Raw genomic sequence first — 14,101 nt, 5'->3', positions numbered from 1 at the left:
GAGAAAAGAACATTTTGAATATATTAGAGTGGCTCCTGTTTCGGATTTTAAAAGATGATCTCTACAAATTCTTTCAAATTCAAAATTAAAAAGTATAACTACAGAAGAATAAACTGTAAAAAAATCACTGGATAGACTTAGAATTGAAGTTTTTTAAGAATACTTTCTATTAGACTAACATATTAAAGATTTTCCACTTCTGAATTTTATTTAAAAACTAGAAATATCATGAAAAAATAGCACTGACCTTTAAAGAAATACTGTGATTTCCACATAGTATTTCTATTTCAATGATTTTAAAATGTATTTTAAATAAGATATCTGAAAAAGAGCACCCATTGCGCTTTTTATGACTCAGCATATATTATTTCAATTGAAACACCATGAAATATTATAGAAAAACCTTAGAATAGTACAAATATAAAAGAACTTATTTATTTAAACACAGTATCAACCATTTCTAGAAGGAAAAAAAACAAAGCAAAATTACCTTCATGGACTGTAATGCCACAATTGTCACACTGAATTATTTCATCGGCATCCTCACTATTATCTCCAAGACAAACACAGCAAATCAGAATATGGTCCATTTTTTGAGAACTCCAGTTCTGACTCTTCTCAAGAATCAGCGAGTCCTAATATTAAAATATTAAGATATATCAGAAAATCACACACTTAAATTAAAAGGAAATTTTAATCACTAAAATTCTTACTTTAAATTATTTTAAAACATTTTATGCATTTCCAAATGTATGCTCCACTTTCCATTCCTTTATTAACTTCTAAGTACACTACATTTGAGAACTATAACTCTGTCAAAGAACCCTCTAAGCACCCTCTTACTTAATTTTTCACTTCTCTGCAAGTTCCATAGGCTCTCTCTTCTAGGTGTGAAAAAGTAGGCATGTAACTAACAACTCTTCATCTATTTTGCTCCTTACACTAGGAAAAAGGAAAAATTAATTCACAAGTAATTATTAATCCTACTGATGGGCTTTAAAAGTATAAGACATAGCCGGGCTCGGTGGCTCAGCCTGTAATCCCGCACCTTTGGGAGGCTGAGGTGAGTGGATTGCCTGAGCCTGCGGGTTCAAGACCCGCCTGGGCAGCGAGATCTCATCTCTACAATAAATCAAAAAATCAGCCGGGCATGGTAGCGCATGCCTGTAATTCCAGCTACTCGGAAGGCTGAGGTGGAAGGATCACTGGAGCCCAGCGGGTCGAGGCTACGGTGGCCGGGAGCGGCCACTGGACTCCAGTCTGGGCGACAGAGTGAGACTCCAACTCAAAAAAAAAGAAAAACAAACAAACAAACAAAAAAACATAAAAGTATAAGACATGGCACCCCCGTGATTAGTCCTAAAGACTTTTGTCTTAGAATACCGTATCTTAAAAAAAGATGATGGGCACTGTGGCTCACACGTGTAATCCTAGCACTTTGAGAGGCTGAGGCAGGAGAACTGCTTGAGCCCAAGAGTTCAAGACCAGCCTGGGCAACATAGTGAGACCTTGTCTCTACAAAAAATTAGCTGGGTATGGTGGTGTGTGTCTGTAGACCCAGATACTAGAGGTAGAGCTGAGGCAGGAGAATTACTTGAATCCAGGAGGTTGAGGCTATGGTGAGTCTTCACCATGCCAGCCTGGGTGACAGAGTGAGATCTCCAACCAAAAAAAATCATATTAACTAGGAAACAACCTAGCAAGCAATCAGAATTTGAAAATTAAGAGGCTACTTGTGTTTATGGACTCTGCCAACATTATTCTGGTGGAATTACAACTAATCAGCCCTGGTGGTGGCTCGATCCTGTTATCCAACACTTTGGGAGGCCAAGAAGTTCAGGATCAATCTGGGGAGCATAGTAAGAACCTGTCTCTATAGAAAATTAAAAAATTAGCCAGACATTGTGGCATGCATCTGCAGTCCCAGCTACTGGAAGGCTGAGGTGAGAGGATTGCTTAAACCCAGAAGGTGGGAGTTACAGTGAGCTATGATCACACCACTGCACTACAGACTAGAGGGCAGAGCAAGATCCAATCTCAAATTTTTTTAAAAAAAGGTTTATTCATACGGGAAACAAGTAAATTTCTAAAGTAAATTGCTCAGAAAAACAATATACCTCTAAACTATATCTCCACCAATTTCTCTCCACACCCATCATTTAGAGACAGAGAAAACAAAACTAACTGGTATTTCTGACCCTCTAATACCCATGATTTGAGACTCTCAATAGAAATATAATGCAAAAGGAGAAATGGAGGAAACTAGAGTCCCATAATATTCCCCTAGCCAAATTGCTGGCAGACAGTGTTTCAATGGGAAAATCTAAATAACATATCCTCTTTAAAAAAAGTATGATCTCAGTTTTAATAGATTAAACACAGGTTTAAGCACACTTACGATCAATAAAAAGTCTAATTTATCAGCAATTTTTGTTAACATATTTCTAAAGCTGCATATCCTCTTTCAAGTTTTTAGAAAAAAGTTAAGCTAAAATTTTTAACATAAAATTTCAAGCTGGGCTCGGTGGCTCAGCCTGTAATCCCGCGCTTTTGGGAGGCTGAGGTGAGTGGACTGCCTGAGCCTGCGGGTTCGAGACCCGCCTGGGCAACGAGACCTCATCTCTACAATAAAATCAAAAAATTAGCCGGGCGTGGTAGCGCACGCCTGTAATTCCAGCTACTCAGAAGGCTGAGGCGGAAAGATCGCCGGAGCCCAGCAGGTCGAGGCTGCGGTGGCCGGGAGCGGCCACTGCACTCCAGTCTGGGTGACAGAGTGAGACTCCAACTCAAAAAAAAAAAAAAAAAATTTCAAAACCATGATTTTACATAAAAAATGAAATCAGGAAAGTAGATTTTGAATGTCAAATGTGTACCATCTAGAAAATAACTTTTGCTGGGTGCAGTGGCTCATGTCTGTAATCCCACCACTCTGGAAGGCAGAGGCGAGAAGGCTGCCTGAGCCCAGGGAGGGGTTCAAGACCAACTTCGGCAACTTGACGAGACTTTGTCTCCACAACAAGTCAAAAAATTAGCTGGGCATGGTGGCGCACTCTGTAGCTCCAGCTACTTGGAAGGCTGCGGCAGAAGGATCGCCGGAGCACAGCAGGTTGAAGCTGTGGTAGCCTTGAGCGTGCCACTGCACTCCACTATAGGCAACATAGTAAGACTCCAGCTCAAAAAAGAAAAGAACTTTAATATTACAAAACAATTTAATGTTAATTTAATATAATTATAAGAATAAACAGGACACTACACAAAAAAATCAACCATTACAGTAAACTATTTCATTTTATTCCTTCCCAATGTTCTCCATGGGCACTAAAATATGTTTAGTGTTTATTTATATATGTATTCCACGTGTGACTGTAAATGTACAATGGGATAAATTTTACCTAAGTTTTACGTGTAACAGAAGCAAACTTTAGCACACTGCATGTAAAATCAGAATTAAAAGAATCCTTTTGCCCTGAAGATGTGAAAAAATGAGAATACCAAAAAGTTTAACCAATAAATCTTTCTCTAAGTTTTTAAAAAAGATTAAATTTTCAAGAAAGTCAATATTTATACATGGTTACAAAACTGATTTTGTGTAGGACTTTGAGTAATTTGTTTCATTTTGAAATGTGTCCCAAACAGACGTATATAAATCTTGGCAAAATTTTTACATTTTCATTAGCAAAAATCAGGTGACCACTGCCATTTCTTAACAAGATGAAACATCTAATATATTTAACAAAGGCTTTTATGAAAAAAAATTTATACTCAGCAAAGAATATACAGTTACATTTATAAAACAGTAATTCAAAATCCAAACTGTCTCCAATTCTAAATATTCTGTGAGAAAAGAGTTTTTCTTTATTTTACAAAACAAAACAAAACTGCCATTCCATTGGCATAATTTTCTATAACATATTCATTCTCATCCAAAGCTATAGGTTCAAGGAATTGAAAATGGGAACCACTTTCTTAAAATGCTACACTGGCCTCCCCCAAAAAACTTACCTCAGAAAGCTATAAGGCAAGATAATCTTAGTGAATCTCAAGTTTTAAGACAAAAGGCTTAAAAAAGATATACAACCACATTTCCATGGAATTATTCAGACTGTACTAAATTCAATAAAAATGCCATGAGGCCACTGACAAAGACAGATGCCCATTTACAGAAAACAGGATTTATCAAACACCCAACTCAGGAGCAATAGTTCTCAAGGTGGGGTCCAGGGAACTCTCTTACAGGGGTACAATATAAAGGCTATTTTCACAGTGATACTCAGATGTTATTTGCCTTTTTCACTCTTTCTCTCATGAATGTAAGACGAAATTTTCCAGGCACTACATGGAACAGTGTCATCAATCCAACAACTTGTGTGTTTCTGTATGTTTTATTTTTTTGAAATTTCTAGGTTTTAATTTGAAATGGAAACTCCCAACACATATAATCGACATAAATAATAATGGGGGTCCTCAATAATTTTTAAGAGTGTAATGGGGTTCTAAGGCCAAAAAGTTTGAAAAGCATTGCTCTACAGAATTTCAGGGTCTGTGACACAGATATGTTAAGGCAATTGACAGCAATTATTATAAAAGGACTCTGTCCAAAAAAATACAAAATTCCCATGTGAAACTTCAAGATTATGAAAGTTTCAGAGCATCATATACCTGCAAATGCACCTGACATAGAACCCTGTATATAATATAGGTAGTTATATATAAAATATATATTTGTTATATATTTCTAAAGCTACATTTTCAGTTATCTCTACTTCAAAATGGTATCTGAAAACTTGAAGCAAAAGCAGAAAATATAACTTCAAATATAATCAAATACATTATTAACAATCTTGCGTACACTTAGAAATTATCACTACTTTAAATAATAAGGGAAATTAAGATTAAAAACATTGACCGCAAGGCAACAAGGATTAAATTTGGTCATCTTTTTACAAAATCAAGATCTTATGAACAAGAAATTTAAAAATATAAGTAATAACTTCAACTGATTAATTTTTTAGTTAAAATATAAGATCTAGTCTCAGTAACATATATAGAGCGAGAATGATCAAAAATTACTGTAGAGTTTGAATAACAGAATCTTAGAGAAAACATATTTAAGCTTTTAGGTAATAAGCTATAAGCTCTTCTCTATGGGTGTTTCTTCAAGAAGTGCTTTGGAATCTCACTCCTGGAATGTCTTTGGGACTATTACCTGAACATAAAAGGGCCTATTATTTACTAAAGTGTCTTCTACTGGGAAAAAAATAACAACACATATGGCCTTGAAAGCACCATAAAGGCTAGTCTACAATCTCTTAAGCAGTATGTTATGTCTACAGGTTATTAACAAACAGATAGTGTACACATTTCATGTGACAAATTTCTAAACATATGCAAATGTACCCAAACCTTAGCATACATCTAATCCACACTGCCTCTATCATTAGCTGAACAACTTTTGTGAATATCAGTCTAATAAAAATGAAGGAAGTGATGTTGCCAAAAGTAAACTTATTCATTAGATATAGAATATTAAGTGCAATAAAACAAACTGAATGCATGCCTAAATCAAGTATAAACAATCCATACCTCTGTTCCCTAAAATAGCATTCATAAAATAGAACTGCCTGTGCTATATCATTAGAAATACTACTTCCCAAACGACAATTTTTCTTTACCTAAAGATAAGAATTAGGATGGCACTGAAGGCAGGCATCAGTCTTCATAAAAAGTGGGCAAACTAGAAGTTAACCAATGTTTACAATCCAAAATATAAATTGCTGTCTCATCTCCACTGAAATATAACCCCTCACAGCCTGCTATACATTATTTTGGTAAGGAAATCACCAAATTTTTTAAAGAAACTTAATAAAATAGATCATCATTGCTATGTAAAACTTGTAAGGAGAAAAATGGGAAACAACAAATAAAGCATAAGAAGAAAAATCTTTCTACCAGTTTAACCTACTTCAATGACATGAAAAACAAAAAGCAGGTGTTTGGTTAAAGAAGTAAATTTTGGTGACTATTAACAGAAATGACAGAATTAATTATTATAGCTCTACATGTGATGTAACAGATACATCTACATGTAAGACAACAACTCAATCTTTCTTTTGAAGAAAAACATATACATAAACACACAGACAAAAAGACACAAATGTGTTTGACTGAAGAGTCTTGAATGATGCATCTCTGTGCCCAGTGGATAAACCTAACTTTCAGTAGTAGAACGTCAAGTGGAAGAACTGAGCCAATACTGTAGGTTTATGATAAAAATGTTTGTCTTATGATGGAAATGTTTGCTCTTTTTTTCCATTTCTTTGTAGAGAACTTATCCACTAAATATGTGTAAACATAGTTCCTATTTACTCCCATGAATATAAAGCAATGTTCTGGAGACTACACAGATGATGGGTGCTAAAACTGGTAAAAGAATTAACCTTTAAAAGGAATCTCTGAAAGCTTGAGAAATCATTAAGCTGTTTGTTGCCCTGCTCTGAAGTGTTCTAAAGGCCTACCTTTTTATGTAAATATGGACGTAACTAAGTTGAAAGAAAGGTGACCTTTGTTTTCATAATTCACTTACCACCATTCAGTGGCCCTATGAAAAATGAACTGAAGGAATAAAAAGGTGAATAGAAAACTACCATTTCCCAAGTCTATGGATATACAAATATTTCTCTAAATATTTCTCCTTGAGGACAGAGATTGTGAGCTCCTTGAGGACGGTGACAAATAGTAGATACTTAATAAGTTTGCTGACCAAATGAATAAATGTTAGTTAGGGCGCTCATTCACTCCCACAGCTGTCTAAAACTAGGATTTCAAGGAAGCCACTTAATATAACGTGTAGAGTGAGTTAGAGAAGAATTCCCTTTTCCCCAGACAGACAGAGATTATAAAAATTGGGTTGATCTACCTCATTACTCTTGCTCTGAGATAGTGTCAGGCTATCATTGGTCAGTTCCTCATCATCAGCACTGTTTCTGCTAAGAACTTTACTCTTCTTCTTCTTGCACCCCCCTTCACTGGCAGGGCTGCTATGATCGTCATCATTGCCTTCATCATTCTCATCCTCATCACTCCCACTTCCCTCATCTTCATCATCCTCAATGTCTCCATCACTTCCCTCTTTCTGAGATGCAGATCTCCCTTTTCTCTTCACTACAGTAGGTCGCCAGTCATTGTCATCCTCACTGTCATAGTCATCCATGTCATTCAGCTCTTCCATGGATACAAAATCCAAAAGTGGTCGATTCCGTCGAAGATTCCACTTTTTCGGCTCACTAACTTGCTCCTCTGCAGCAGCTGTGGTGGTGGGCATAGAAGGCGATGTGTTAACAGCAGGAGGACTTGTGGCTGGCGTGGTGGCAGCTGCAGAAGCGGCCACATTGTCAGACACAGTTGTTTTTTCCTTTTCCTTCTCTCTTTCCTTCTCTTTCTCTTTTTCTTTCTCCTTTTCTTTTTCCTTTTCTTTTTCTTTCTCCTTTTTCTTTCTAGGTCGTTCTCCATTCTCTTCCTCTTTCTTTTCCATTTTAACTAATTGTTTTTCTGATGACAGTATTTCTTCCTCTGCAGAATTTTTACGTTGTTCCTCCTTTACTTTAGTATCTTCATTAAGTTCTTCCTCTAAAATATTTTCTTCAGAATCACTACAGGAACCTTCTCCACTGTCCTTTGAAGGATCTTCACTTCCATTACCACTCCCTTCAGAATCTGTTGAAAATATGAGAAAAAAAAACCACACATATGTATATACATACACACACACACACACAACGCTGACACAAATGAAACCACCAAAATTTGTGAAAAACTTGCAAAACAATATAAACAAATTTAAGTCAAAGAATGGCAGACATTCCCAACCTGATCAAATAATAAATCAATGAAGTTGATACAATGGTTTTAGTTCAGTATAGCACTAATGAAAGATGAATATATGTAACTCTAAAATATGCTTTAAAAAGAGAAGCACTATTTTGTGTCATATAGCTTATGTAATATTCGGTACACAGAGGCAATTTTTTTTCTATATGTAAATGTGCTTCTTTTTAAGTTAGGCACTTGATTTTAACTTAATGATAATACAGACAAAATTCTTCTTCCCTTATATCTTCCTTTTATAAACTACATGGACTTACAAGTATTGAAAGAGTCACATTCAAAACAACATAAATCTGGCCCAAAAAACTTTGTTTCATATATTTTACAATTTTCCCAGAAAGATGAGTACAGATATGTATGATAGTCAACTTATACCACAGCCCTAAGATGCCAAACCAATTTTAGGAATACCAAGTACAAAGGTAAAAAGAGACAATAGCAATGGCACAGAAAATGGAAGTTGCAAGAGAAGTCATCAATTTTCCTGTTTATTAGGAAAATTCCCGTTCATATCAATAAAAGTCACCTAAACTTTCAAAAATTCTAAGCAGTAACTACTATAGGCCCCAGAATGGAAGAAATGGATGAAGAAAGAAGTCCAACCTGGAAATGAGCAGGACAGAAGTTAGTGAAAAGTTAGGCTGAGGACATTAAAGGGCATTGAAGAGCTCATGCAAGACTATACGCTTGCTAGCAAGTTTCTTCCACTCATGCCTAGGGCATCCCAGTCCCTCTAACCCCAAAAATATCCAGTAACCTCCTAATTATCGTCTTTGCATCCAATAGAATAAATAAAAATCTTAATGATATGAAGGGAAGGATAAACAAGAGAAGAGAAAGAGAACAAAGAGCAGGAGATAGTGGGGAAAAAACCAGGTCAAGTCTTGGCCAATAGCAACAGTAAAGCCTATAGAATAGCTATACATATTTATCTTCAGAATGATGAATTTTTTCATTACCTATAGTCAACAAAAAGGTAATGATAAAATGGTGAAAAAATTCAGTGATTCCACTTCATTTTAATTTTGAATAACTCAACTAGCCTTAACCTCTATAATTAACTGAGCTTTAAAAGTGAAGAAGGTTGTCTGTAATTGGTAGCTGGTATCTAAAGCACCTCAAAAGACTGAGTTGACAAATGACTGATAACAAAAATATCCTGCCAGTCAAATCACATAAAAAACAAACATTACATTTAACAAACATTGGCTGACCCTATGAAATTGTTATCAATCTCAAGATTATCATGTAGGTATCTATAGCTCACTCAAGACTATTCTGAAAAAAACATCTCATCCTAAATAATCTTGCACAGGACACAAGAGCAGTATCATACAGGTCAACAATTCCCTATTTGAAACTTTTGAAGCCAGATCTATTTCAGAATTGACAATTTTCAGATTTACAAAGGATAGCATTGTATATGTACCACATGTTACACTAATACCCCAGTGAGGTCTATGGTACTATTCTATAATCAAACATATTAGTTCTGCAGTGAAAAGTATGAATTTTGACCAAGTATGAGAAATACACTACCAATAAATTCCTATCAGTTCCAGTCAGGTTTTGCCACCAAGTAAGTTCGTGCCAAATTTAGGAAACACTTGGATTTTTGAGCTTCTTGGATTTCAGAAAGTGTAGACCCAATATAAGTCACAGACAGTTGACTTCTTTTCAGCCCAAGATTTCTTTCTACAAAGCATTAAGAAAATTATGATTTTATAAACTGCAATTAAACGGCAATTAAACCTAACCTACCAAGAAAAGTCATCTCTGATAAAAAAATAATAATACTTTCTAGACATTTTAAAATAATGATTTCATAAATAATTAAGAATTCTCTAAACACTTATAAGGCAGAAAAGGATATCTTTTATACACTGACTAAAGAAAACTTACAAACAATGCCATAATTAAGAGAATTAGGAGGTGGAGATTAAAAAAAAAAGGTACTTTTCTTATAGATCAATCTTCAGAAGCCTTTTTACCAAGAAAAAATTAATGATAAATATAAGAGTAAGATTAACTAGGGCAGAAGTGTGGTTACCCAATCAAAACTGAGAACAATCCAACTTTATCATTGCTTGGTAAATCTTATAAAATGTTACAGATTTTTGCAATTTTGCTTTGGATGTTGTTCCCAATGACAATTAATTAATTATTTTTTAAACTAGAGGTATAAACTGATACCCTATGATTCTGCTTTTTATAATCATGCCCAAATAGAAACCAATTTTTAAAAAGATACTTAAAGATTTTTATATTTGTTAACATATTATCAGAAGAATGTGAAATTTTTCCACAAATTCAAACCCTAGGAGCTTACCCAACCCTTCATTCTCTAAATACATTAGTTATACTCCAACAGCAGAGATCAGAAATAAATTTATTTTTGATCTCTGAAAGATAACTTAATCTGATTAGTCATCACTTCTTTTTGGTATAAATGCACTTGAGGGACAGAGATAAACAATACTTTAATTATAAGCATAGCTGGGTAATAATGACAATAAAAAAATTAAGGTCCTTGGCTGTCTATATTTTCATATGCTACAACGAAAAACTTTCTTATTACTACAAAAATCAAAGAATGGCTCTATGCCATGTTTCAAATCCATTACTCCTACAACTTAAATTAAAAAAAAAAAAGGAAAAGATGGAGAAATGAGTCAGACACCTCAAATAAAACTATCGGAGGCAGAAGGACAGAAATAATTCAAGTCAACAATAAACTTTTTTACATTAAAAAATCGTTAAAATTGAAATCAGAATAACTCCAAGTAGCAGCTATTTCAACTGACAGTTAAAGAATTTTTAGTTATAAAATTTATGAAAACTTCTTCTGAATAGAAATTGCCAGGCAAAAAATTAAATGTGAAGTTTAAAAATTTAAAGTAAAATAAACTGTAAAAAAGGAATTTAAAAAACCAACCTTCAAGAATCCCTTTGTAATATTAAATAATAAAATTAAAATTTAAACTAATATCAACCATCAATACCATTATATGCAATGCTTAAGCTTTCCCCATGCTAAATATTAAAAAATAAAATCAATATTATTTAACTTAGAGTTTTATGTTAGTTTTGCAATATAATCTTTGTTCATTAATTTCATCAACCTTACTTATCCTGTTCAATGATCTAGTACAAAAGTGATTAGTATTACAAATATACACAATAGATAAAAGATCACTCATCTACTAGTTATTCAGAGTTATCATCTTGGGGCCATCTTGTGACTAATCCTATTTATCTCTTGAAGAAAGTCAATCAGTCAACACAATTTTCTTTCTACTTCTGACTCTAGTTCCAGCTGTGTGATCTTTTTCTAGGTAAATCTAAGCCAGTGGTTCTCAAGTGGGGTCAATTTTTTCTCCCCAAGGACATCTGACAATGTCTGGAGACAATAGTTGCCACAAGGGGGTAGGGATAGAACAAGTAGAAAAGACACTACTGGGATCTGGTAGCAGACAGAGGTGCTGCCAACATCCTGCAATGAACAAGACGAAGCTCCACCACAAAGAATTATCCAGTATGAAAGCCAATAGTGCCAAGGCTGAGAAACCCTCAACTAGTATATAAGGACTCACTGTGACCTCCTTCTACTTTTCCATGGTTATCTCTATTTTTTTACTCAACCCTGATTCCCAAATATAAATGACAACTATGAGCTCAACACCTTATCTAAATCTTCTCTTTTTCAATTCATAATTCTACTCTTTTCTCAATGAAATCGTTCCAGATCGATCTAAAGTAATCCTCTCTCCTCTGAAATACTTGAACCACACAAGTGATCACTCATCCTTTGTATCACCTATTATTTTATTTAATTATTCTAATTGTTATTTTATTTACAGTCATTTAAGCGAACTATTCTAATATTATTACTATTGCTTTGTAAATTCACCATAATATCTAGCAAAGCACTAAACAAAACTAAAGATAGTCAATGAACTTATCTTGATACAATTATCCAAAGTCAGATCAAGCACAATACTACCAAAGCAAAATACTACCAAAGTCTTAGTCTGACCTTTCTAGTCAAATTCTTTCCTGGCAACAGGACTTAACTAAACTAACCATCATGGATCATACTACCAAAGCAAAATACTACCAAAGTCTTAGTCTGACCTTTCTAGTCAAATTCTTTCCTGGCAACAGGACTTAACTAAACTAACCATCATGGATCAAGATCTTAAGATAACCATTCTTCTTTGGCCAGGGCAGAGGGCTAGGAGCATTGCTAGTTTGTCTTGTTGGAAAAAAAGGAATACATAATACATGCCCACATCTTTAAAAATATTCAATTGAGAGCCGGGCTTGGTGGCTCAGCCTGTAATCCCGCGCCTTTGGGAGGCTGAGGTGAGTGGATTGCCTGAGCCTGCGGATTCGAGACCCGCCTGGGCAGTGAGACCTCATCTCTACAATTAATCAAAAAATCAGCCGGGCGTGGTAGCGCATGCCTGTAGTTCCGGCTACTTGGAAGGCTGAGGCGGAAGGATCGCCGGAGCACAGCAGGTCAAGGCTGCGGTGGCCAGGAGCGGCCACTGCACTCCAGTCTGGGCGACAGAGTGAGACTCCAACTCAAAAAAAAAAAAAAAAAATTCAATCGATATACCAGATAACTAAATGTAAGTCTCCTATCCTAGTCCCAAACCTATGGACAAGTCTCAAATATAACCAATTTAGGCCAAACCATGAAATTGCCAATATCTGAGTGTTTAAGACCTACAAAACTGGTAATTTCGTATGGTTTCACCTACCATTTATACATATGGTTCTTTTTAGTGGTTATCACCATAATTCTAATACAAATCTACTATGTTTTAGGACATACTCATTTACTTCCCTCTATCAAAAATGAGAAATTTAATTTTGCTTTTGTATTAGAAATTAAGAGAAGTAGTTTCATATGTTTCTAAAGGTAGAGGCTTATCATTAACTTTGTCAACGTCACTTGCCAATCTTACTGACAGGTCATTCTTTAGCGATATTGATTTTTTTTCTATTTTATCATCTGAGAAGAGCATGAGTTAAATTACGTTTATCTGCAAGGATGTTGATAATAAACTTCTGGTATTTTCCATATTTATTCCTAAAGCCAAATAGAAATAAAAAAGTTTTATAGTCAGAATTTCAGATTTCAAGATGAAGCCAAGAAGAAATTGATGCACAGAGCCGTTAACAAAAATTGAAGCCAACTAATCTAACCATGTTAACATTAAGTTGAGGAAGTCAGTAGTTCATTTAATAAGTAATTTCTAGAGGTTGTTTTGAAAGAAGATATGATCAGATGTTTAGCTACTGTTTCTCCACCTCCAGCCTAATCTTCTGTTCGTAAGTACAGTTGGAATTCAACAACTTCAAAATGTTTACAAATCAGTGATAGGACTAATGTCTTATTTCCTGTAAGAGTTCAACTAAATACACTATACCAGAAAGAGAAGATAACAGCTTCAAAAAAAGAAACACTGAAATCAGGAATCAACCAACACCTCAATTACAGGGAGAACTAACACACCTGAACCAAGATTGAAAATTGAACCCGTTTCCGTTGACTATTAATTATTTTAAACAAAATCATTTTCTACTAAATTCTGTTACAATAACATACTAAGAACACACAGACACCTAAGGTCTAAGGTCACAAATTTAAGCTCCCCAGAGGCCAGGAAGGTAAATTATAAGTGCAGCCGACTAGGTATTATATGACAAGAGAGGACAGTATGTATTTTTTTAGTGTTTTAGGGGGATACGTGTGTGTGTGTGTGTGTGTGTGTGTGTGTGTGTGTCAGCCTAACAAACTTCATCCTATCACTTTTTACAAATGAGAGTCCTCTTCAACTCTGACTTAACAAGGCTACGAATCTCTACTTGCTTGACAACAAAAATTATTTTGAGAAAGTAGTTTATGCTTGTATCATTAGACTGCTTCATCCCTTGAAAGAGAACTGATACCGTAAATGACTTCATCTCAATAAACAAGGGAAAAAAATTATCCAAAATAGTTGAGATTTACTGTCATAGAAGTAACTATGAAATACTTGAAGTTTTGGAATGTTTCCCATAATGATCTTCCAAGAATTCTGAACTTCCACTATTCTACTATGCTTGTCAAGATTTATACCTCAGCCAGGCTTGGTGGCTCAGCCTGTAATCCCGCGCCTTTGGGAGGCTGAGGTGAATGGATTGCCTGAGCCCGCGAGTTCGAGAC

General features: G+C 35.0%; 1 protein-coding gene across 1 annotated transcript in view; it reads right to left on the bottom strand.

Annotated features, from left to right (window-relative positions):
• Window positions 1-434: 434 nt before the first annotated feature.
• The window catches only part of LOC103249585 (PHD finger protein 14-like), a 16,122-nt gene continuing 2,455 nt past the window's right edge, over window positions 435-14,101 (bottom strand). The window contains exons 3-4 of the mRNA XM_008048216.1: window positions 6,917-7,713; window positions 435-635 (exon numbers count right to left, since the gene is read on the bottom strand). Coding sequence (XP_008046407.1) covers window positions 435-635; window positions 6,917-7,713 — 998 coding nt within the window. The remainder of the gene's footprint in view (window positions 636-6,916; window positions 7,714-14,101) is intronic.

Source organism: Carlito syrichta, unplaced genomic scaffold (assembly GCF_000164805.1).
Source record: "Carlito syrichta isolate Samal-C Ts95f unplaced genomic scaffold, Tarsius_syrichta-2.0.1 Scaffold121466, whole genome shotgun sequence".
Lineage (NCBI taxonomy): Eukaryota > Metazoa > Chordata > Mammalia > Primates > Tarsiidae > Carlito > Carlito syrichta.
The sequence above is the reverse complement of the archived record's forward strand: the minus strand, read 5'-3'. Positions and strand labels throughout refer to the sequence as shown.